General features: G+C 43.4%; 1 protein-coding gene across 1 annotated transcript in view; it reads right to left on the bottom strand.

Moving 5' to 3' along the window:
* Nucleotides 1–5,474: 5,474 nt before the first annotated feature.
* The window catches only part of pou2f2a (POU class 2 homeobox 2a), a 68,717-nt gene continuing 49,541 nt past the window's right edge, over nt 5,475–24,650 (bottom strand). Inside the window, exons 2-16 of the mRNA XM_071546575.1 lie at nt 23,254–23,319; nt 22,968–22,996; nt 22,120–22,176; nt 20,596–20,733; nt 18,836–19,114; nt 18,150–18,264; nt 15,991–16,082; nt 13,360–13,623; nt 12,667–12,808; nt 11,242–11,390; nt 10,504–10,701; nt 10,057–10,105; nt 9,208–9,355; nt 8,250–8,323; nt 5,475–5,821 (exon numbers count right to left, since the gene is read on the bottom strand). Of these exons, the coding sequence (XP_071402676.1) occupies nt 5,475–5,821; nt 8,250–8,323; nt 9,208–9,355; nt 10,057–10,105; nt 10,504–10,701; nt 11,242–11,390; nt 12,667–12,808; nt 13,360–13,623; nt 15,991–16,082; nt 18,150–18,264; nt 18,836–19,114; nt 20,596–20,733; nt 22,120–22,176; nt 22,968–22,996; nt 23,254–23,319 (2,147 nt within the window). The remainder of the gene's footprint in view (nt 5,822–8,249; nt 8,324–9,207; nt 9,356–10,056; nt 10,106–10,503; nt 10,702–11,241; nt 11,391–12,666; nt 12,809–13,359; nt 13,624–15,990; nt 16,083–18,149; nt 18,265–18,835; nt 19,115–20,595; nt 20,734–22,119; nt 22,177–22,967; nt 22,997–23,253; nt 23,320–24,650) is intronic.

A 24,650-nucleotide genomic window follows, 5' to 3' on the forward strand; every position in this document is an offset into this window, starting at 1 on the left:
ACAAAATCAACGCTTCTTTTCTTATTTCATTTGGACGGAAACGTAGTTTTGAAATGCTGGAGTGGGTTTTTAACAGGCTGCAAAGGCCCAAAGGTCACCCAGCACGTAAATAACCAAATAAGAAAAACAGCAAAATCAGAGTTACGAGGCTTTTACCCGACAGCAGCGATACACACACACATACTCCCCTCTAGAAAACATTGCCATACATCCACAGCACCCCTCCTGACTCCCGGCTCCGCCACAGAAAGGGACAAGCACAGTGAAAAGGAGAGGAAAAGGAGTGGTGGTGTATTCTGAGGTTTAAAGCCATAAGAACAACTGGTAGTAATAATGAAAATCTTTGTTTTTCTGTTTTTTTTTTGTCAACTAGTTCATCAAACTAACTTGCTAGGGCCAGTTTCAAATCCCTCACTCCTGAGTTCAGACAAGTCACGTCTTTTGTTTATTTTTTTTTAATTAAAGCTTGAATGTCTATTTGGTTTTTCATCAGAGTATCAGAGGTATGAGTCAAGCCCTCGTCCTGAAGTGGGAGAGAGGAAATCAGAGAGGTTTACCAGAGCAAAGGAGGAAACGTGACTGGAGGAAATTCACTGAACAGAGAAATAAGTCAAGAAATACATACAGTATGTTAACCAGCTGGGAGTGTCCATCTTCCAAATATAGCGGTGAACATCCGGAGACCAAATATTAAAGCAATCAAAACAGTAATTTCCTCCGTCAGTGTTTCCCTGCTGCTGTCTCTCTCTCTGCGTCTCGTGTTGCAACAGTCTTTAGGTTTGGTTTTGGTTTGAAACATTCGTTTGGCATCTTCTATTCTTGTCTTGATCTCAAGAACACCTCTCTATGCAGATACAAGCCTCACAACAACCCCCCAAAACTATTACAAAGATCCAGAAAACCTTAAATAGAATCCAATAAATACATAAATTAAATCAATAAATTAACAAGGCGAGAGACAAGTTCATAAAATACAAATGACCATTTCCCCCCCCACCCGAAAAAAGCACACACCTCCCTCATACAATAAATACAAATATTTTTTCCAACAAAGAGCCCATGAGAGATAAAGAGTTTTAAAGCTTTTGGTTCTAAAATCAAGTCATCGTCATCAGTCGTCATCGAAGGATAAAATCCCAGCCTTTTTATACATGAGCAACAAGTAAGAGCGGTGGAACATAGATTTTCCCCCTACAAAATCTATAGAAGAACTAATGGATACATTCCCTCTAAAAGTGGGCGTCGCCAGCCTTTATTCCAGCTTAGACGCCCCCCCACCCCCCCACTCCCTCCCCCCATCGTCCTCATCATTGGTTGCCTTCAGTGCCTGTGACCATTTACAGTAAAGCATAACTCCGGACATTTCTGACCTGGACGCTATTTTCCCATCTTATTCCATCCTATCGACCAAAACCTCATCACTTGTTTTACTGTAGAGCTACTTAAGTCTCACTTGAGTAGTGGCTCTCCAATAGGCTACAGCCTAATGGGACAATACACACTCCAAAAATAAACCCCAAAAGCACCCAAAGTGTGACTTTTTCAACACATTGATTGCTCACTCTTATTGACACATTTTAATGTATTTGGCCCATTATCGTTAGCTACCAGAGTCTAGCTTATAGCTAGCTAGTAGCTTACTAATTAGTAAGCTAGGTAACTAACTTTGATGCTGACTTTAAGCGGTCGCTGTGGTCGTTGTTCCCAAGACTTCTGGCTAATTTGATAACTGTTAAGCCTCTCTGAACACTGAAGTTTAAGTAAGTTTTTATATTGAGCTTATTCACACGGCAGCCATTTTGAACACTCGGGGTGGGAGTCCAGCCCAGCTATGTCGGACTGTTGTGTACCAAGATGCATATCACACAAACATTTAGCATTTCACAGATTCTCCACTGAAAAACATATTAGAAACAAATCGATCTCAAGAATCAACAGGGATGCTCACATTTTAATATATTTGGCACATGTTTACTAGTCTAAGCCTAGATAGCTAGTAGCTAACTAGTAAGCTAGCTAACTAACTTCCCTGCTAAATTCAAGTTGTGGTTGTTGTTCCCAAGATTGCTCGCTAATTTGAGAACTGTTCAGTCAATCTGAACTCCTTGCTTATGTGTTGAAGTAACGCTAACTTTATATGTGTTCAAAATGGCCGCCATGTGAATAAGGCCAATTTACATTAAGTCTTTCCTTGTTTCCTCTTTGCCGGCCGGCTGCAGCTGCCTGACTACATGCTCCGCTGCGTAAAGTAGGCTAGTGCAAAATAGTGAAAGTTGTCAAATCATGGATAAACTGAAAACTAAATATGTACGTCTTTTTACAGAGTGTCAAGATGTTGGAAAAGACTCGAGATTTTTTGAGCGTCCACTGGCCCTACAAGACTGTATTGGAGAGCCGCACCCTGGCAAGCAAGACGTTAGCAGCTCTGTCGTGAAGCAAATGACGAGGTTTTGGTCAGAATCGATCGGTATGATGGAAAAAAGACGGGAAGGTTCTTTAAACGTTCTCAGTTCAGCTATGACTCCCACTTTTTTTGTCCAACACGTTCCTGTGACAGAAAGAGTGTGTGTGTTGTGTATTTTATGGTTTGGTTTATATGTTAGAGAACTATCTCTACGCAGTCACGCACGCACACAAGCACACACGCATACATGCACGTATGCGTATACACACACATGCAAACGCACACACACACACACACTCAGGTGCACACACTTGAGCTGGCCCACTCCTATCATTGTGCATTGGTTTGGTTGTTCTATTTGGTATGGTTGTATGTCTAAAAAGGTTTGCTTTTGGTATTCAGTTTTGGCTTATTTTTTTTCACAACATTCTGGATCAACTAAAACATATTTTTTTTGGAAGCTACATTTTCACAGTTATTTCCAACCATAAAATAAAATAAAACCCAGAGCACAACCAAAGGGACGAGAAGATATGAAAATAGGCAATACACCCCCCCTCCCCCTCCACCCCGACCCCTCCCACCCACCGCATAATAAGTAGAAAGCAATGAGACAAATTCATACATTATCATTAACAGACACACTATGGAAAGCAAAAACGAAAAATATATATTCTTAAAGTCAAAGTTTGTTGAGGTTATTCCATATTTTATCCATCCAGGAAAAGAAAGTGTGAACAAAGCCGAGGGAGCGAGGGAAGGAGCGAGCTCTTCTCTGTCTGCCTATTACAAGAACAGCAATCACAGTTAAAGACGAACAGACAGACAGCGCCTCCTTCTCTTCCTCTTCTCCTCCTCCTCCTCCTCTTTGTTCACGTCTTGTATTTGGTTTGGTTTGCGGATCGCTTCAGTCACTCATACATAACTAGTAGCAGTATCAGTAGGTTTTGGTTTGGGTTTACTTTTTGGTTTTTTGGTCCGCCGCTTCAAGCGCTCCTCCTCCTCCTCCTCCTCCTCCTTCTTCTTCTCCTCCTCCCCTCGGTTTCCCCTGCAGCTTTTCATACCTTTGGCTCCTCCATCCTGACCGCTACTCCTCCTCCTCTTCTTCTTCTCTTTTTTTTTTGGCCCTTTGATCTGATCTTTGGAGGCAAAGGAGAGGGGCAGATGGGAGGGAGGGATGGAGGGCAGGGGTTTGGGGGCAGTAGGGGGAACGCCGCCGCTTCACCTCTTTGTTTTGTTGTTTTTTTTTTGGTTTGGACTCTTTCTTATGCTTGTGGTGTGTTTTGGTTTTTTTTTGTTTTGCTTTTTTTTTCCTTTGACACTGCTGAGGTTTTGTCTGGACACTCGTCTCCCGGGCGAATCCAGAGACAACGCTGCCAGAGGCGATGCTTTGGTATCCAAGAGTGACTGTCTGGTGGTGGGTGAGCAGTCTGGAAAATGACATGGTGATGGTGGTATGGGGTATGTATGGAAGGATGTCAAATAAAAACAAGGCAAATAAATATGGAGAAAGGCGAGACAATTATTTTGGTTTCAGTACCTCCCCACGGTCGTCTGTAGTGTGTGCGCGTGTGTGTGTGTGTGTGTGAGTGAGTATGCTCGTTGCAGGCAGTATAAACACTGTTCAGAGTATCTACTATGTCTTCTGTTGGAACAAATGTTTAAAAGAATGATGACGATTTTGATAGCGTTTATGATAATGATGATGATGATGAAGATCCTGATAAATACGTTTGTTTTAAACAGCGACAAATGGCAGGAAAATGAAGAAATAAATAATCCATAAATTGTTGTGTACAATATAACAGTAACATGTAACATGAAAGTAACATGAATTTGACCATTGTAGTAACTTTAACTTAAAGAAAACCTGGGTCAGATGGGAGTTTGCAAACACATTTTATGGTTTGTTTTATTCTCCTCATGTGCCAGATGGGTGGAGTTTGCCACATAGTACAATTTAACAAGTGCCAGAAAGCTCAGGCAATCACAGGAAAGTATTTAAAAGTACATTTTTATACTTTTCAGGGGTTGACATCTTACCTGGCACTCTCTGCATAGTCCTGATGTAGCAAACCCCACCCATCTGGTACACCAGGCTGGTTAAAACAAACACCACCTGACACAGTTTTGATATGAAGTAGGTTTAGAAGTGTAAAGCTGTTAAGAGAGAGGTAGGTAGATATTCTGCATGTGGGATCAGCTGTAAAACATTAACATCAAACCGTATGCATTTGGCAAGAAACACCCTAAAGAATGATGAATACAAAAACAATAGAAATAGAAAAATATTTGTTTGGTAAATGATAAACCAAAAATAAACAGAAAACAGAAATCCTGAGTGAAATGGATGAAGTTTGGCATGTAGTAGAATGGAGTACTGAACGGATCCTGGACAGATCAGGATTTAAAAGTCTTTTGAACTAAAGCTTTTCTCTCCGTTTGTTGTTTTTTTTTTTTTTTGGTTTTCAGTTTTTGGTATTTTGGTATTTGGAGATTTTGGCATGTTTGTCATTTTTGTCTTTGTGTGTTTCCCTTCTAGCGTCTCGTTTTCTCTATTTGGTTGCAACCACACGACTTTCCAGGCTTGTTAAAAAAGTCTTTCCTTTTCTTTTTGCCACCCCTCTTTCACACACAGTTTCATTTGTCTTCTCATCCCTGCCCTCATCGAGTTTTTTTTTTCTCCAGCTGAAAAAAAAAAAGCATGTTGTTTCGTTTTTCCGACGCCGAGCAAACGCGCTCCTCACTGCCACCTCTCCAGCTGTATCGATAGATCATTATTATTTGGTTTCAAATCTCCCCCTCCGTTCTCCTGTTCTCTCTATCCTCTCCATCCTCCCTCGCTCTCTTTCCTTCCTCCCCTCATCCATCTGTGTATATTTTTGGCTTCAGTAGACTTCAGCGGGGAGAGAGAGAGACGAAAGCAGAGACGGATCAGACAGAGAGATGGCTTTGGTTGAAAGGCGAGGTTGTAAATTTGTTTTTTTTTTTAAAGCTCCTCGAACGCTCAGCTTCCTCCTTTTTCCTCCTCCTCGTCCTCTGATAGGATGCTTTGGCTGTCCGTCGGGCGTCACTCGGCCATGGTCCCTCCCAGGGGCGGCGGCGAGGCTTCGCTGAAGGAGCAGAAGGAGGCGGGGCTCGAGCAGGGAGAGACGGAGTCCTCGGGGCAGGAGGTGGGGCTCATGAGGTCGCCGGCGCCGGGGGGCGGGGACCGGGAGAGGGCGGGTCTCGGCACGCCGACCAATCCCATGGCGGGGCCGGAGGCCGCGGCCATGGAGCCCGTCGCCATGGGGAGGAGCGTGGGGCGGTTGAGGAAGAGGGAGGGGCGGAGGGAGGGGGGGGGTCCGCCCAGCAGCATGTGACCCGCTCCGGCCTCAAGGCTGGAGATGGGCAGCTGGCCACCACTGGCTGCCAGGGCTGCTGGAGAGGAGAGGGAAGAGAGGACAAGAGGGAAGAGAGGAAGACAGGTGGAGAGGGAGGAGAGGGGAAGACGAGAATAGAGGGGAAGAAGAAGGTGGAGAGGGAAGAGAGGAAGACGAGGGTGGAGGGGGAAAGAAGAAGACGGGAAGAGAGGAGGAGAAGGAAGGAGGAAGATGGGAAGACAGGATGACAAAGGTGGAGAGGGAAGACAAGAAGAGAAGGGAAGACAAGGGTGGAGAGTGAGGGAGGAGGATGGAAGAGAGGGGGAAGACAAGGGCGGAGAGACGAGAGAAAGTAAAAGAGAGGGTGAAGAAGTAAGCGACGAGGGATAAATAGTGAAGCGGAGAGCAGGAAAACGAGATCCAGGAGTGGAGAAGGAAGGAAGGGAAAGAGGGAGAGAAGGATAAAAAGAGCGTACAGAGAGAGAGAGAAGACAGGAGGAAGAGTAGGATGGAAGAAAAAGAGAGGAGAGTAGGAACAAAGTAGATGGGAGAAGAGAGAAGGAAAAAAATGTCAGGGAGAGGTTTGTGAAGGGGGAAAGAGGGATACAGAGAGAGGAGAGGAGATGGGAGAAAATGGCAAAAATGGAAGGGAGGAGCAAAGGGTGGGGAGGGTGAAAGGGAGGAGATAAAAGGAGAGGAGGTAGAGGAGGATTAGAGGGGAAGAAAAGCAGGAAGAGTGGGGGAGAAGAAGAAAAGAGAAGGGTGGAAGATAAAAAAGACAGGAAGAAAAGAGATTCAGTCAGTGTGCAGTCAGTAGGAGGAATATTAATTAAAGTCCTGGCTTGGTGGAGATGAAGATGATGAAGAAAGAGTGTTTGAAGCGGATATTCTTCTAATTTTGACAACTGAAACCAATTTGCTCATAAACGGCTCTTATATACAGTGTAGAAATAAATTTTAAAAAAAGTTCTTAAAGTATATAAAGAAAGGAGTGAGAAAGCTCTATCGTTTGGAAGTGAATCGCAGTTTCTATTCATATTCGGAAGTGATTTAAAGTGAAAAGAATACGACAATGAAGGAGAAGGTTGTTTAGAGCTTGCAGTATCCACACACACACACACACACACACACACCTGCACACTCTTTCACGTGTTGATGAAATGAATTGACCGGGATGTTTGAGTGTGAAAAAGAAGGATTTCTGTCTCATGCGGTGCCTGTCTGCCTTTTGCGCACTAAAATCAGGTAATCTTAATGTAAAATGTTTAAAAAATAATCAAAAGTAAATAGCTGCCACAGCCTTTTTGAATTAAAACAATGTTTATTAGTTATAATTATTATTATTATTAATTATTAATTATTATTAGTATTTCTAGCTGTTTTGTGAGTTTTAAGACTCAAGATGGAGGAAAATGCAATCCTACAATCATTAAATTATATTGCAATAAGAGATAATAAGAGAATACCTGCATTTTTTTTTTATCTTAATCTTAAAATACAGCTGTATACAGCTATATTTAGCAGAATAACATCTGTCTATCTGTCTGAACTCCTCTTTAACAGAGAGTGCAGCAGCCACCGACTTTTGAATTTCAGTGTCACATGCGGTGGTTTGACACTTTTATCCATTATACCGGCATGGGTGAATACATTCTTAACATGGGCGGCCCCAGAGGGAATCACACCTCAAATCCTTTCACACACGCTCTTCATTCTGCTTCCCCACCACCCCCCACCTCCCTTTCACTCCGCGGCTCCTCTTTTTTCTCCCTCCCTCAGCCTGACTCCATCAGAGCCGGCAGTGCCAGACCGGCAGTTTCCATAACAGACTGTATCCTTCTCATCAGCACGCGGCCCGGAGGCTGGGGTGACGGCGAGCGGAGCGGGAGAAAAGGGGAAGGTCTGAATCGGCGGTAAAAGGGAAATTGGGCCAAATGACGGATTTAAAGCAGAGCTCGACGAACCTATTTGTAATGCTTAATTGATTCGACAGCAGATAATCTCTCTTAAAAGGGAATTTTGAGTGGAAACTAGTTATTTAGCCAACGGGTCTCGATATTGAGAGCGGCGGATTGTGTGGATTTTATACTGAGGCCAGCCTGTTCAACTGTTTACTGTAAGCTGACTCGGCCTCCTAAGCCTCGCCATAAGGGGCTCTTGTCACTCGGCGATAATGGTAGTCTATTGTATGAGAATCAAATTGAATCTTTCACCATACTGAGCGATTCAAAAGTTTGTGCTGAGGAGGAGGAGGAGGAGGAGGAGGAGGAGGAGGAGTGCGCTCGCTGGTGGCGACTGGCATCACACAGGAAATTCATTTCAGACAGAATGGAAGAAGGGTGAAATGGGAATGGCAACTGGTCTTTAGAAATGGAGACTCATGAAGACTTACTGAGCTGCAGGGAACACACACACACACACACACACACACACACACACACACAAAAACACACACACACACACACACACACACACACACACACCTTGCATGGTAGCCAGGGGATTGCTGCCAATGAGGGCCTGGTTGATCCCTGTGCTTACTCCCATCATTGTGTTCCTGAAATGTGTGTATGGACCCCAAACACACACACACACACACGCACACACACATTCACACATGTGGAGAAAAAGAGAGGAGCAGGCAGGTTAATCAGTGCTACAAGCCCGATGGATTCAGTCTCACGTTACGTTATGTTGATGTCGTTTAAAAAGTAAAGTAGCTTCTTTTATTTTTGCTCTGCACCTGTCAGTTGTTCTCGAAGTCGAGGCCGCATGCTCTTGCCTGTGCACATATTTCTCAAAACGTATTTCACGCGTCTTGACATGTGTGGGAACCTGTGGATTTGCTGCCAAACTGGTGGAGCAGGGTAGTGTGACATACCGTCAACGACCAAATAACATGTATTCCCCAGTAAATATCTACTAGAGAACATTGAGTTTAAGATGTTTACAGGTGGTAGAGCCCTTTCCCAGTGACAGAGTGTGTTGAGTATGCCGAAGAATATTTTACTCTTACAAAAGCAGCTGTAGAGTTATATTACAAAATAGCTGAAGCTCAAAATCTCCAGTCTGATCCAGTCTGTAAAAATGTAATCACTCAACTCAAATGACTCACTATACTTTAAAAATAATCATAATTTGTTTCATATGTTGTGCTTTCATTCATTTTAGATTAGTAGGTGAGCCTTTTTCACATTGTGGAAATTAAAATTTTGTAATAAAAAACTGTATCATATATCCTCCATCTATCTATGAAGTGGCCAATGCAGCCAAACCCTTTTCAGATGTTTTAAAGCATAAATGTATCGTTATACTGTCACATGATGGTAGAGTCTATATTTAGTTGCTCTAAATCTGCTTTTCGTTTCTACTGGTTTGTTTGACCTTATGATGGATCTACCCACCTTTTTATTTACCACTATACTGCACATGGACACTCACCCAGTGTTGAGCCCGTGGGCCCCGAGGCTGGGAGGGGCGGGGCTGGCTGTGCTATGAGGGGGCGGAGTCACAGAAGAAGAGGCGGAGCCTACTGCGGCCGAGCTGATAGGAGTCAAAGGGCAGGACGCTGAAGGTGACGGACTGGTGGCTGAGAGCAAGAGAAGAAGAAGAGATGCTGTTGGTGTTGTGCAGAAGGTTGTGCTTTATGTATTTGATGTTGCTTTATCAGTGGTGGTTTCACTGCAGTAATAAATATATAGAGATTTTCTTTGCTGACACAATTTGTCATTAGCAATCAGAGGTGGAGTCAAAGAATCTCCTTTAACTCCATTCATCTTCAGGATAGAGAGACAATTTTGTGTTAGCTGGGGCTGGAAAATATTAGCCCCGGGCTCAATGGACCAATAAATTTCCAGCTGTGTTTGTAACCTGTCAGGTCATCAGTCATATCTGTGAAGCTTGGGAAGCCTCATACTGTAGCGGTCTATAAATCATGAGGATGAGTCACGATTCATGGAAGTAAACAACTCAAGATGGGGCCGAGTGCTTTCATGTTGTCAAGAAAAACATCATTGTTTTATGATCATTTTCTATTTCGGGCTTTTTCTTGTAGGACCCATGTTTTCAAAATGATGATTCTCGTGAAAGCCTGTAATGAGATTTACCATTTTTAGGCCTGTAAGTACTAACCTGCAATGTTTTATCAAGCAGGCTTTGACAATATATAGATATCTACATCTCCGAAGTAAAGTCAGGACCAGTTTAATCTTCCTGTATTTGACCTTCGGGTACCAACAACACCAAAGTTCAATAATTTACAGACCAGACTACACAGTATATACAACTAACCTGTTGTGCTGAGGCTGGTGGTAACCTGGGACAGACCCTGACTGGATATCTGAGAGAGAGAGAGAGAGAGAGAGAGAGAGAGAGAGAGAGAGAGAATCAGAGGGACACAATGACACTAGTTATATTTCCTGCCAAGCAAATTTTAGGCAAACTTTTTGAATGTTGCAAAACATAAAATGTGAATTAGGTGCATTTCCACCAGCTGGGTTGAAGTGAATAAATCAGCTTCTTGAATGTCAGAACACACATCCACAAGAAAAATGGAAAAAGAGCCTTTCAAGAAGTGATGAGAGAGAAGTTATTACTCTTTAATGTCAGCCAATGTCGGCCATATTTCATTCTTTCGTCGATGCTTTCATAGATAGATAGACAGATAGATAGATGTGGGCCACAAGGTGGATCGTATCATCTGCAGGCTGTGGTGCAGGTGGTGCTGGTGGACCGTACCATGTGCGGGCTATAGCAGGGGGCTTTGTGCGTCACAACAGGCGAGGTTTGGCTGGGCAGGGGAGGGGTGGCGCTGCTGGAGGGGTTGATGCGTTTCTCTTTCTGCCGGCGGTTGCAGAACCAAACGCGGATCACCTCCTTCTCCATGTTGAGCTGCTCCGCCATCAGCAGGATCTCCTCCGAGGTAGGCTTCTGGTTCTGAGGGAGAAAACACATTAGATAGAGGAATAAACATGGGAACATAGTGTGTGATCTCCAAGGAACGCCTCTGGTGGGAAAATGGTGAGATAGAAAGTTATCTAAGATTTGACCCTGGGTTTGGGATATAGGGGTGGTGGAGGGAAATCAAGTTTAGATAACAAAAAACATTGAATAGATTTACACAAAATCAATTAATGGACACCCAGCAAACATTCTGACATTGAATAGATGTTGATAGGACTGCCTCAACATTGAAACCAGTGTACATATAGCACCAAAGTTGAGACGATCAGGACCTAAATATCTTTCTGATACCAATTCAAAACAGTTTCCAAAGCTGTTTAAATATTATTTTCTTTGAATGCCATAATATCATATTGTGACAATGTTGTGCTTGTTGAGGTTGACATTGAAGCTGCATGTCATGTAAACCTTGCTGGGCAGACTGACAGATGAAGATAGTTAGCTAGCTGGTTAGTTAGCGAGCTAGCTGGATAGACAGATGTCAGACAGATAGATGGTAGACAGACGTCCTACCGTGATGAAGTTGCGCTCTAAGGCCACGCGGACGTTGGTCTCGATGCTGGTGCGTTTCTTCCTGCGTCGGCCGGGCAGCCCCTCGAAGCCCACCATGGGGGAGGAGAGGGAGGAGGGGCTGGGCAGCATGCTGTCCACCGCCATGGTTTCTGGGAGAGAGAGAGGGAGAGAGAGAGAGAGAGAGAGAGAGGGAGAAAGAGAGAGAGAGCGTGAGACGTGACAACATGCAGGTCAACAGATATAGATACACAGAGGAACAGAGAAAGAAAGGCAGTGAGGCAAGTATTGAGTACTAAGAGCGGTTTGTTAGGAATAAACAGAACTGGTGGGACCCTTTAAGCACTAAACCCATGACCCGGTTAACTCCCAGCACGCTGAAAATCACCTAGACAGTCATGGAAGTGCGCCCGAGACAACCGCTCTGACCACGTCACTGCACAACAACAACAAACTAAAACAAAAAAAGGTCAAAAGAGGACACCTGGGTTGCTTATGCCTACCAGCAATTTGGTTCCAACAGCTGTACAATCACCATCTCTCAAAGTATTACAGGGAAGAAGCACTTACCATCCAAAACGGCAAACTAAATCTGTAACATGGGATAAATTGCCAGACAAAACTACAATCTCCTCCCAACAAGATAACAGATTCGGTTAACCCAAAACCCGGTCTGTGCGTGAACCTCCCCAAAGCGAGTGCTATCATACCAAGCTACCAAGCCAAGCATGAGCAGCGATAGCCACCATGACTGAACAGACAAAGCAAAGAGAGAGAAAAGAGCGCCACCTACAGAAACTCAAACTCAAGTGATCTCTGGTGGGAAGTGCAGTGCAGAAACACCACAGCAACGAGCGCTCAGCAACAAAGATGTCTCCCGCTTGAGGCTCATACTACTGTTGCAATAACTGTTGACAGATTGATGAGTGCAGCAGCAGAATGAGTCTCTAAAGTACTCTGCATCAGCTAAATGCCTAAAATGTTTTGTAAATGTCTGTACTGCACAAATGTATGTACAAAAACAGCATGTGGCTCCCAAACATATGAACACACTTGTAATTCTTTAAAGAAAGAGAAACTGAGAAATCCTCTGTTGAGCCTGCTGCCAGAAAAACAAACTGTCATCTACAGTATGTGTGCCAGTTGTTGTCATGTTTAGCTCAGTCATCATCATTAATCATTAATGATTGCTTGAAAAAGTTACACAACATTTGGATGATGTTCAGTGTAACTTGGCACAATTTATATTCATTTGGAGGAAAACAGTTAACTTTAAGTAAAAAATAAAAAAGAATAATGGCGGAACTAGGCAAAATTGACGTTGCTTTTTCAACCTTTGAGGGAAATCTCAGGCCCGACCCAAGGCAGACCAGCGCCCCGTGTCACCCGGGTGCAGGACACCCGCTCTGCCTAGGTGTGGGTGCTCACCTGCGTCACTCAGCCACTTCTCCAGCAGCGGCTTCAGCTTGCACATGTTCTTGAAGCTGAGGTTGAGCGCCTCGAAGCGGGAGATGGTGGTCTGGCTGAAGTCGTTGCCGTACAGTTTGCCCATCGCCATGCCGACGTCTCCCTGATGATGACAGAGAGAATGAGACTGAGGCACGGTGGGGAGCATGGAGACACACACATAGACACACACACACACACACACACAAACTCATGTATCGGTTAACACATTAATATACAGACAAACATAAACACAACCCTAAAACACACACACACACACACACACTGCTGTATTCGCACAACCATCCTTCACATTCCCATCACCAACACACCCTAATCCCCCCATGCACCAGACTCCATCCCAACACACACACACACAAATCTTTTCACACTCACACACACACACACACACACACAAATCTTTTCACACTCACACACACACACACACACACATCTTTTCACACTCACACACACCCAATTTCTCAAGAATCGAGTGGGATGTAAAAGTATGAGGATGAGCAACTTCAAACTTGTCCTGTCTGCCCAGCGTCTGTCTGTCAGTTAAAAGAAATGTCGCGGCATAACACCACATACACACACACAGACACACACACACACACACACACACACACACACACACACACACACTCTCTCTGTCTCTCCTCCCTGTTTTACCTGGGTGAACCCCAGCTTGATGCGTCTCTGTTTGAAGGTGCGGGCGAACTGCTCCAGCTCCTCCAGGTCGCTGGGCTCCTCCCCGTGACCCCCGTGACCCCCATGACCCCCGTGACCCCCGGGGGTCAAGCCGGAGGTCAGCGAGGAGGCCATGGTGCTGCTGGAGGCCGAGGCCACGCCGCCGGACGACACGACCCCGATGCCGCCGCCGGACACTATGGAGCCGCCGCTGCTGCTGACCGCCACCTCACTGCTCTTCTCCCTCTGTAATGACAATGAACAAGACACACATGGATGTCTTACTGAACATGCCTTTTTGTTTTTTTGTTTTTTTAGCATGTGTTTCCCCATAAATTAATAAAAAAATATTGTCTATCTATGCAAAAAACATCTCCACTTTTCAGGAATTGAAAGAAACATGTTTAGTCTAGCCTAGTTTATTTATATCGCCCTGTATCACAGTCAAGTCTCAAAGGGCTTTACATGACATCATATACATGTCATATACCATACTGCATCATATGTACAAACTACATATATATACACATCATATACATCCTATACTAAGTCATATACATTGTTTACTACATCATATACATACTACTATGGTCGTTTCTGCACTGACAATTATCAGTTCTGGCATCATGACATGTTCTTTGCATGAAGGACTCAAGGTTTTCAAGGTTTTTCCAGGCCGCTGTGCCATGAATACACACAAGGCGATCAGCTGGGAAACATACATAAAACAATGAATTTGACCTTGGGTGCCGTGAAAGAATCAACTAATTTGACAGGCATTATGCATGAGTATCCACCCATCTGGTACTCCAAGCAGGATAAAACAAACACTAAGAATTACTTGCAAATACGATTTAACCCTCGCTTTCCACTCGGCCAGCAGAGGAACAGAGAGACAACAAGATGAAACATAACGTGAAAGAAGGAATTTGACCCTGGGTGCCTTGGGAGAATCGACTAATTGGCGAGGCAACATGCATGATATCTGTTGCCACACAGCTCATTTACATTAGCCGTCTCTGTGCATAAAATACATAGAAAACGAGGGCATGTTTGACATGACTTCATCACCGCCTAATGAAAGATCTATAACAGCCCTTGGATGTGTGAGGATGCATTCATGCATGATGTTAGTGAAGATAAAGGTAGAGGAAAGAAGGTGAGCTGTTTGGCTCGGTGGTGAATATATTATCAAAGCCCAAGGTGCTCAATGGATTCAGGAACCTGCGCCTGTTGTGAAGAAGAGCTGCTGTGGCATGTGTTTTGAATTCAGCAGCTACCAAACAGGTGAAGGAATCATCGCTGGGCAGATCATGGAAATTGGATCATGGAAACAACTGCACAATTCTTTTCTTTTTCCAAAATCATAACAGTGTTGAGTTAGGCTGGGGTTGAGATATTGAAGGAAGAATTTTAGGTAATTATTTTTTCCAAAATGGATAAAGAGTAATTTAGAATATAACTAAAGGGCTGGGTGGTATTTAAAACCAGTATGGATTCCCACAAAGGCAATACGTTGTTGTTTTTCTTTACAAAACTGCCATCAGCGATATAGAAATGCTTTTGTTCCAAAATGAAATTTGACACCACCATTTGATACCCATAGCTGACATGACAAAACGAGTTATTATATATAAATGTTATTATCTATAACAACACCTTCCTCTACCAAATACTAAGATTGGTTAGAATGCTCATTTATATTTTTGAGCTATTGTGTAATTCATTTCAAAAATGTTTCTAAAAATGGAGACATAGTGTATATGCAGCATCTTGGAATAAAATCCTTCATATATATTTTCTAATTTAAAGAATCCCCATTGTAAATAATTAGGAATGGATATCAGGTAAGAATTGAGCATTTTGAGTCAAACCTACTTTGATACAGAGATGTCAAAAATATATAAATATATATTGTATATAGTCATACTATTTAAATAAGTAAATTATATGTCTTATATTATATTATAGTCCAGCCTTACTGCTCAGCCACCTCACAAGTATCAGACTGCTACTAAAAAGGTTCTAATATACAAGATTATCAGGCAAAATTTTCCTTCTGTTCTCCTCCTTGGCTTTTATTTTTATTTCTTTTCCCAGCCCATCTCTAAAGGAATGCAATCAGGCCACTATGGCTCTGATCCCTGAACTCTTCTCTACTCTGGATATAAGTCACCCTGGAAATAAATATCAGCTAAATGCCTAAAACTTAATGTAATGTAAGTGACTTGCTGCTGTGCAACATTTGTCTGGTAAAGCAGAGCTCGACTTGAAAGACAATGGAGTGTTTTGCATTCTGCAGGTGTTTTTTATCAGAGAAAGGCTGATAGTGGTGAGTGTCAGTCTGATAGACTGTGTGCTGTTAGAGGATCGATGAACCAGCACAGATTCAAACAGATCTGTTTGATTTGCTTGTAGAGGCAAGTCCCCCTCGTCCTGCAGCAGGTCTGCTGGACGAGACCTCTGTCTGTCTCACTCATATACACCTTCCATCTCTCCCTCACACACACACACACACACACACACACACACACACACACGCACACGCACACGCACACGCACACGCAGGCACGCACGCACGCACGCACACACACACACACACAGGTTTCCTACCTGTGCTTGGAGTCCCAGGCGGGGCGGGGTGGTCAGGAGTCCCCCTGGGCTTTGCTGAGGTAGCTGAATCAGATTTGGTGTCGAGAGCAAACCTGGGAAAGGAAGATAATCAATCAATTAATCAATTAATTGATCAATCAATCAATCAATCAACAAACCAACCAACCGACAAATTAATTAATCAAGCAGAGACCAAATGATGTCTATAAATGTCATGCGCAGCACCCTCAAGCAATAAAGAGTGACTTATTGCATTTATGAAATGACAGTAACAAACCATTGTCATTAAACACATGCAAATGTTCAGTAAATCTTTTAATTTTAATCATAAATAATTACATATTAACCATAATGCATCAACCATAAATATTAATCAAATGTGTATCTTCTGCCACTCTTTCTATGCACACAAAAGGCTTAATTCTCTCAAATTTTGTTCACAAATTTGTTTAAATCCGTGTTAGTGAACACTTCTCCTTTGCCAAGATAATCCACCCACCTGACAGGTGTGGCATATCAAGATGCTGATTAAACAGCATGATTATTGCACAGGTGTGCCTTGGGCTGGTCACAATAAAAGGCCACTCTAAAATGTGCAGTTTTATCACACAACACAATGCCACAGATGTCCCAAGTTGGCATGCTGACTGCAGGAATGTCCACCAGAGCTGTTGCCCGTGAATTGAATATTCGTTTCACTACCATAAGCCGTCTCCAATGTCGTTTCCAAGAATTTGGCAGTACATCCAACCGCAGACCACGTGTACCCACGCCAGCCCAGGACCTCCACATCCGGCTTCTTCACCTGGGAGATCGTCTGAGTCCAGCCACCCGGACAGCTGATGCAACAGTCGGTTTGCAAAACCAAAGAATTTCTGCACAAACTGTCAGAAACCGTCTCAGGGAAGCTCATCTGCGTGCCCGTCGTCCTCACCAGGGTCTTGACCTGACTGCGGTTCGTCGTCGTAACCGACTTGAGTGGGCAAACGCTCACCTTCGATGGCGTCTGGCACTTTGGAGAAGTGTTCTCTTCACAGATGAATCCCGGGTTTTCACTGTACCGGGCAGATGGCAGACGTGTGGCGTCGTGTGGGCGAGCGGTTTGCTGATGTCAACGTTGTGAACAGAGTGCCCCATGGTGGCGGTGGGGTTATGGTATGGGCAGGCATAAGCTACGGACAACGAACACAGGTGCATTTTATTGATGGCAATTTGAATGCACAGAGATACTGTGACGAGATCCTGAGGCCCGTTGTCGTTCCATTCATCCACCGCCATCACCTCATGTTGCAGCATGATAATGCACGGCCCCGTGTTGCAAGGATCTGTACACAATTCCTGGAAGCTGAAAACATCCCAGTTCTTGCATGGCCTGCATACTCACCAGACATGTCACCCATTGAGCATGTTTGGGATGCTCTGGATCGGCGAGTACGACAGCGTGTTCCAATTCCTGCCGATTTCCAGCAACTTGGCACGGCCATTGAAGAGGAGTGGACCAACACTCCACAGGCCACAATCAACAACCTGATCAACTCTATGTGAAGGAGATGTGTCGCACTGCATGAGGCAAATGGTGCTCACACCAGATTCTGACTGGTTTTCAAAAAATACATATCTGTAGCCCTAGTCATGTGAGATCCATAGTTCAGTGTCTAATAAATGTATTTTTTCAAGATAAAACTGCACATTTTAGAGTGGCCTTTTATTGTGACCAGCCCAAGGCACATCTGTGCAATAATCATGCTGTTTAATCAGCATCTTGATATGCCACACCTGTCAGGTGGATGGATTATCTTGGCAAAGGAGAAGTACTCACTAACACGGATTTAAACAAATTTGTGAAAAAAATTTGAGAGAAATAAGCCTTTTGTGTGCATAGAAAAAGTCTTAGATGTTTTATTTCAACTCATGAAAAATGGGAGCAAAAACAAAAGTGTTGCGTTTATATTTTTGTTCAGTAGTTCTTGAACAGTCGCTACAAGTGGCTGCTAAGTGACATATAAGTACCAGTATGAGTGATGACTGTGGGTGAGCACAGTAATATTTAGATTAACTGTTACTGTATGCGTTTATCAGGCATTTTACAAAGTCTCCGCCTGTGACTCAGCCAATCAGAAGTGAGGACCAGAGCTATCTGTGGTGTAAGTTGACCTCACCCTGCTGTGGCTGCTGTGCCTGTGCTGGCTGAGACAGGAGGAACTGGGCAGGAGACTGGAGAGGATGACCGGGCATCAGGACCAGCTGCTGCAGCTGCAACAGCTGCTGGATGTCCTGCAATACACACACACACACACACACACACACACACACACACACATACACAAACTTATAGAGACTCATTTCAAGACATGAGGCTGAGGCATATCGCTGCTGATGCTGCTGGGTGGCAACCTCGTAACTAAACGTCAAAGTCAACTTCAACAACGTCAGCAACCAAGAAAAAGATTAAAATTTTAAAATTTTGCAGTGGGTTTTGAAAAGTTTTCATGAAAAGGTAAGTGTCATAAAGGCTCATAAACCCAGAGAGGAGCATCCTTCAATTAAAAACATTAAAATCACCAAAATGGTAGGGTCAAAGGACCTTTAGCAGGGATGCACTGGAGGGTAAACCCACCTAAACTCACATTTTTATTTGCATGATAAAAGTTTATCCACCTGACATCAACCTTTCAATATACATTATACATCATAGTAAGTACTGTTAAACTGACCTAAGTTATATGAAGATAGGGTTAGAAAAAAAAGACTGCATTTGAATGAATGCGTTTCTGAAAAGAAAAGTGATTCAGGAAACAGGCATACAGCATTCAGTGCAGCTCTCAAACTGATTGGCTGCTCATACCTGGGCGGTGAGCTGGATTGGCTGCGACAGGGCCAGCTGTGGAGGGGGCGGGGCTTGGACTTGTTGCTCCTGTTTGGTTGGCTGTTGCTGCTGCTGCTGCTGGGACTGTGATTGGCTCTGCTGCTGCTGCTGCTGCTGCTGGTTGGCTTGTTGCTGCGCGGCGGCGTGGGCGGCGTGAGCGGCGTGGGCGGCGTTCGACTGCTGGACGGCCGCCGCCAGGAGCTGAGCCTGAGCCTGCTGCAGGAGCAACTGCTGCTGGGCCGGGAGGAGAGCGGCGAGCTGGGGGGGGAGGAGCAGGAGGAAGAGGAGGAGGAGGAGGAAGAAGAGGAGGAGGAGGAAGGAGAGGTAGAGGAGGTAGAGGAGGTAAAGGAAGGGGAGATTGAAGGGACGACGAGGAAGATGGGAGGAGATGTAGAGGAAGAACAGGAGGAGGAGATGGGGTGGAAGAGATGGAGAAAGGGAGGAGGAAGAGGAAGAAAGGAGGAGGAGAAGAGAAATAGGTAAAGGAGGAGAGAAAAGAGAATGAGGAGGCAACGGAGAGAGAGGAAAAAGAGGAGGACAGCAGTGGGAATGAAGATGGAAACGGGCAGAAAGGAGGAGGAAGGGGTTGGAGGAAGAAGAGGAGGGAGGAGAACAATCAGGTGGAAGAAGAATGGAAGGAAAAGGACGAAGACGAAAAGGATTTAAGGGCAGAAGAAAAAGACAAAGAAAAAGGAGAAGAGGAGAGGAGGTAAGAAATAAGCGGCGGAGCCAAAAGAAGAAAAAAGGACAGTCAACCCAAGAAGAGAGCAGAAGGTAGAAAGAATGAAAGACAGCACAAAAGAAAGAGGTGTTAGTCAGGAGAGAGAACAGAGCGGTGTCAGCTAGGTGTAGGTGAGTATTTCAGCAGGCAGTAAAAGCATGACAGAGCAAGACAAGCAAGAAAAGCCACCCACTTAACTCACACAATGTTTAGCTTCGGTATGCCATTGTACTATAAATACTGTTATTTTACTACGAGTGCTTGCTTGTCCTTTTAAACGGCTGAACTACTGCACATTCTCTATGTATTTTCCTGTGTGCCAAGTGCATGCTTGTATTTTTATCACAATGGCACTCTAAAGTAAAGTAATACCATGGACTGAGGGTGCGTTTGGAGCAGTTTATTTAAACCCTGGAGCGTTTACTCCTTTAGTTTTATGGGTAAGAAAAGACAGCAGTAAGACAGCAGTTGCTGAGGGCAAACTGATGCTCATATTCAGCTATTTCTTCATGTGTTTTTCACACACCGTTTTAGTAAATCTGGACCAAAATGTGCTAGCAGATTGAAGTTCTGTACATTATGAAGTGTATACTCAGTAGTGTGGTGCTGCCATATTTCCAAAGCCCTTTTCATGTAAAATCTTATATATAGAAATGCTGGTCAGGGTATGGTATGGGTCCATCAGAAGTCAGCTAAGTGCTTTTCTCAAAAACAAACTTTTTTTTTTACACAGATACACAGATCGTGGCCCTACAAAGACGATGCTTTCAAGCTCATCTCATCCAGCAGAGGAAGAAAAGCAGGAGCTGAGTCATATTGGCTGCAATAAATGGTCAGCCAGCCCTCACTCACTCCTGATCGTTGACTGCTTGCCAGACATTGTGAGGAGTGTGTGTGTGTGTGTATGTGCGAACACGATGCGTAGGATATTGTACACGTGTAGATTCTGTGTCTGTGTGTGTGTGTGTGTGTGTGTGTGTGTGTGTGTGTGTGTGTGTGTGTGTGTGTGTGCTCTCACCCCTGCTAGCTGACTGCCAGCCAGCATCAGCTGTGTGTGGTGGTGTTGGGTCTGCTGCTGGGAGGGAGGAGGAGGAGGAGGAGGAGGAGCAGCAGCAGCGGTGCTTTGGGTCATCTCAGAGCTTTCCTCACTCTTTCCCTAAAGGAGACCACAAACACATGTTTTCTTCACCAGGTGTCCGCGTTTTAACCCACATTCACCTCAGTCACATTCCCACAGTAACACACTCTCAGCAATGGGAGCTGCTTCACAAAATCTGACTTTTTAGATTCTTGCTGCACCGCCGCTCTACTGCTGCTCCACCTACAGGAGGAAGTGTTTGGAAAGGTTTATCGGAGTGATATAGGATAGGTGCAAGATGGAGGCGGGTTCTACAAAGGCTACTGCTGTATAATATATAGACGGTATAATTTATTTAATCCTTGTTTAACCAGGTAGAGTTTAAAATCTCTTTTGCGAGAGAGACCTGGCCAAGACAACAGCAGTAAGTTCAAAGAGACAAAGAATTGGCAGCAGAGAGTCTCTAATCTCTCTCTCTCTCTCACACACATACACACACACACACACACAAATCAGGTCAGGGCAATGCATTATCTCAACAGAATACTTTCGTCTCAATATTCAGCAAAACACAGTGAGAGATCAATGCATATTCAGCAGATCCCAAGTCTCAGCAGCCACATCATTATTAATGTTGCAGAGTGATAATATGCTAAAAGTACGTAGGATCCGTATTTGCAAAACATTCACGGTATAAAAATGTAATTCAGGGCCAGAGAACAGGTCGATTTTGCAGTTACTGGTTCTAATTTAGGTAGAATAAAACACAGAAGCAGAAGACAAATCAGACTGTGCAGGTGAGAAGGAAAAAAAAAATCAGAAAGAAGAAATCAAAAAGACATGCAGATGCTTGATCAGTGCCTCGCTGTCTTGCTTCACAGGAGATGAAGTGTTTACTGGTCATCGGTCATCGGTCATCGGTCCGGAGCGAAGCGTCCATCATCACCGTTTCCATGGTGTCAGGAACATTCCAAAGCTGCTGCTGACCTCTGACCTTCAGCTGTCGTTACCTGCCCACTCTGTCATTACCCGTCCATCACTGCTGTACTGCTGGACATCTTTACGTCTATCACTCTGTCTCTCTGCAGTAAGCTGTGTTTTTCTCTTTTCTTTCTTTCTTTCTTTCTTTCTTTCTTTCTTTCTTTCTTTCTTTCTTTCTTTCTTTCTTTCTTTCTTCAAACAGCTCTATCAAAACTTTCTCCAGAGAGGTGAGTGTTATCTTTGTCCCCTGTGTTGTGACATGTGCAGCTGCTCAAACCGGCTCTTCAGTTCTCAGTAAAGTGGGTGTGGCAAATGTCGTCACGGTGAAAACATGCTGATTTGCATATTAGGCGCCGCTTGCAAGAGTTTCACCCAAGTGTCGACGTCGACGCGGACAGCCAGACTGTAACAGATGCACGCAGAAACACACACACACACACACACACACACACACACACACGCTGCATGTCGGAGCTCGCTCACCTTGCTGCCAGCCGGGGCGGGAGAGAGGCTGAAGGGGCTTGTTTTCATCGGCTGGACCTGCAGCAGAGAGAGGACGATAAAATCAAACAGCTCACACACACACACACACATCACTCTTCATTATGCAAATCCACACCAGCCGATGGCAGATTTAGTCTGAGCGCAGAGCTTTAATCTGTTTCGACACATTCCCGGTAATCACAGTTACATGGCACTCTCACCGGGCAACGCTGTGCTTGTTGTTTGGCTTCATACATCAACAGCAGACAGTAGAAACCAGTAAAGCCTGTACATCTCATATTGACAATGTTCAAGCCACTGTAGGTCTAAGTCTTGCCTGGAAAAAATTTGACCAAATGGAGATCCACATCACACTGAAAAAAGTGTCACTATAAGGTATGTGGATGGATGTTTTACTATATATGAAATAATCTATATATGAATCGATTTTAGTAAAAAAAAAAACACTTCAACAATATTCAATAATACATTTTACTTTCATCCCAGCCATCAGTTTGTCAGAGCAGCTGCCACATTTTTCTAATTTTGTGTTGAAAATTCATATTCTTGGAACACACGTTTTTGGGAAGGATGCATCGTTTACAAACACCAAGGTACCTGAAGAGTAACAGTACATTTTAATGTGATGATTTAATTAAGAAATTGCTTCTGTCTTGAATGTTTTAATATCACACTTGCATCTTAATTATTTATAATTGTATCATTGTAATATGAAAATCACAGTTTACAGAAACCATATTGATTATATTCCTAGTGTTACAAGTTAAAAATTAAATTTAATACAGTTGTTAAGTGTCATAGTTTAAAATGAATGGAAGAACACCAACCTGATCATCAGGGCTGTTTCTGTCAGAGTCTGAAACACAAAAGGACATGAGAGCCACTTAGACTGTGTGTGTGTGTGTGTGTGTGTGTGTGTGTGAGTGTGTGTGTGTGTGGGTGCTGTGTGTGTGATGACTAAAATTACTCAACACAACTGTTTGAAAGGGATAATACGCAAAGATATCGGATTGTGATGAGGAAATACATTTAAGGAAATTTGGTTGAACACAAGTAAACATGAATGTGACTGTGTGTGTGTGTGTGTGTGTGTGTGTGTGTGTCTGGGCGTACCTGAGCTGTCCCCTGGATAGTCAGCCCCAGGCTTCTCCTCCTCTGCTGCTTTGGACATCCTGATATCTGCAGGAAACACACACACACACACACACACGTGTCAGAAAGGGATATAGAAGATCCACAGAAGTACATAAGACCCTGCTAAAGCCCTCCAGGTTAGAGAAGTAGACCGGTGAGCGGAGGGTTGCTGGTTCAAATCCTAAACTGTGTGGGGAGAGAGAATGAGAAACAGTCTCTCCTCCCTCCACAGCTGCTGCCCACCTGCCTCTGAGCAAGGCATTCAACCCCGACTCACATTACATACATATTACATTACACACTTATTGACTTTTTACCAGGATTCCACAAAAATGTTATTCATGTTTCATAATCTCACTCATTCTCTTTCTCTCTCTCTCTCTCTCTCACACACACACACACACACACACACTAATAATAATGCTAAGTGCATCAGTATCAGATAGAGAGAGCCAGAGAGACACCATCTTTCTCTTTTTTTCTCTCTGTAGAAATTTCACAAATTGAAAATTGCTGCATTATTTTACTGCAATTTAAACATGTTCATACAAGTTACATGCTCAATAGTTGTAAATAAAAAAAAGGTAAATAAATGCTTAATAAATATATTTTTTGCATATTAAATAAGCTGTCAATTAATTTTGCATAATTAAAATATTCCATATAATGCATTTAATTATCATAATTTGCATATGGATATTTAAAATGCCTAATTCATTCAAATAATTAATTCAATACTTATTTATTCAGTTAGTTTATAAATGTAATCTGAATGGAAAGAATAGCAGCTTTATGTTTGCTTTAAAGCAACAGGCTAACAGTCTATATAAACATCAGTGTGTACATTTAAAATGGAAAAGTATCTCAGCGAGCCTAAATATTCATCGTAATTTTGTGTGATTGAAAAGGAACAAACTTTATTTGCACAATCATTTGACTCATTGACGATTGACCATAATGAAAAACAACTGTAGAAATGCTTTTACTAATTTCAGAGGGACAGCCTACTATACAAATATCACAGCAAAACTATAGACCATATAGGAATATTACAGGAATATCATAGGAAAAAAAATAAAAATAAAAATACCGTAAAGTCTTTAAATAATGTCTTTAAAAACTCACAAAGTCCTTATTGTTATAGGCTATTATTGGATTATAGCGATTTTTCCATAGAGGGGAAAAGCAAAATACTTTATGGATAGGCTACTATTTGCTTGCTTCACTCACCGCAATGCACGGAAACAATGTATATTTTTTACTTTATGACCAAACCCGAGTTTCAAAATCAATCAAATTTTATATTTCAAGTGGGAAGAGAAAACGGGTGAAAATTAATGAAAAACAACAGCCTACATTTCCAACGCACCTCTTTA

The sequence above is a fragment of the Centroberyx affinis genome, unplaced genomic scaffold (genome assembly GCF_046629955.1).
Source record: "Centroberyx affinis isolate AG114_WGS23_722 - 3 ecotype Tasmania unplaced genomic scaffold, CSIRO-AGI_Caff_v1 ptg005327l_1, whole genome shotgun sequence".
Classification (NCBI taxonomy): Eukaryota; Metazoa; Chordata; class Actinopteri; order Beryciformes; family Berycidae; genus Centroberyx; species Centroberyx affinis.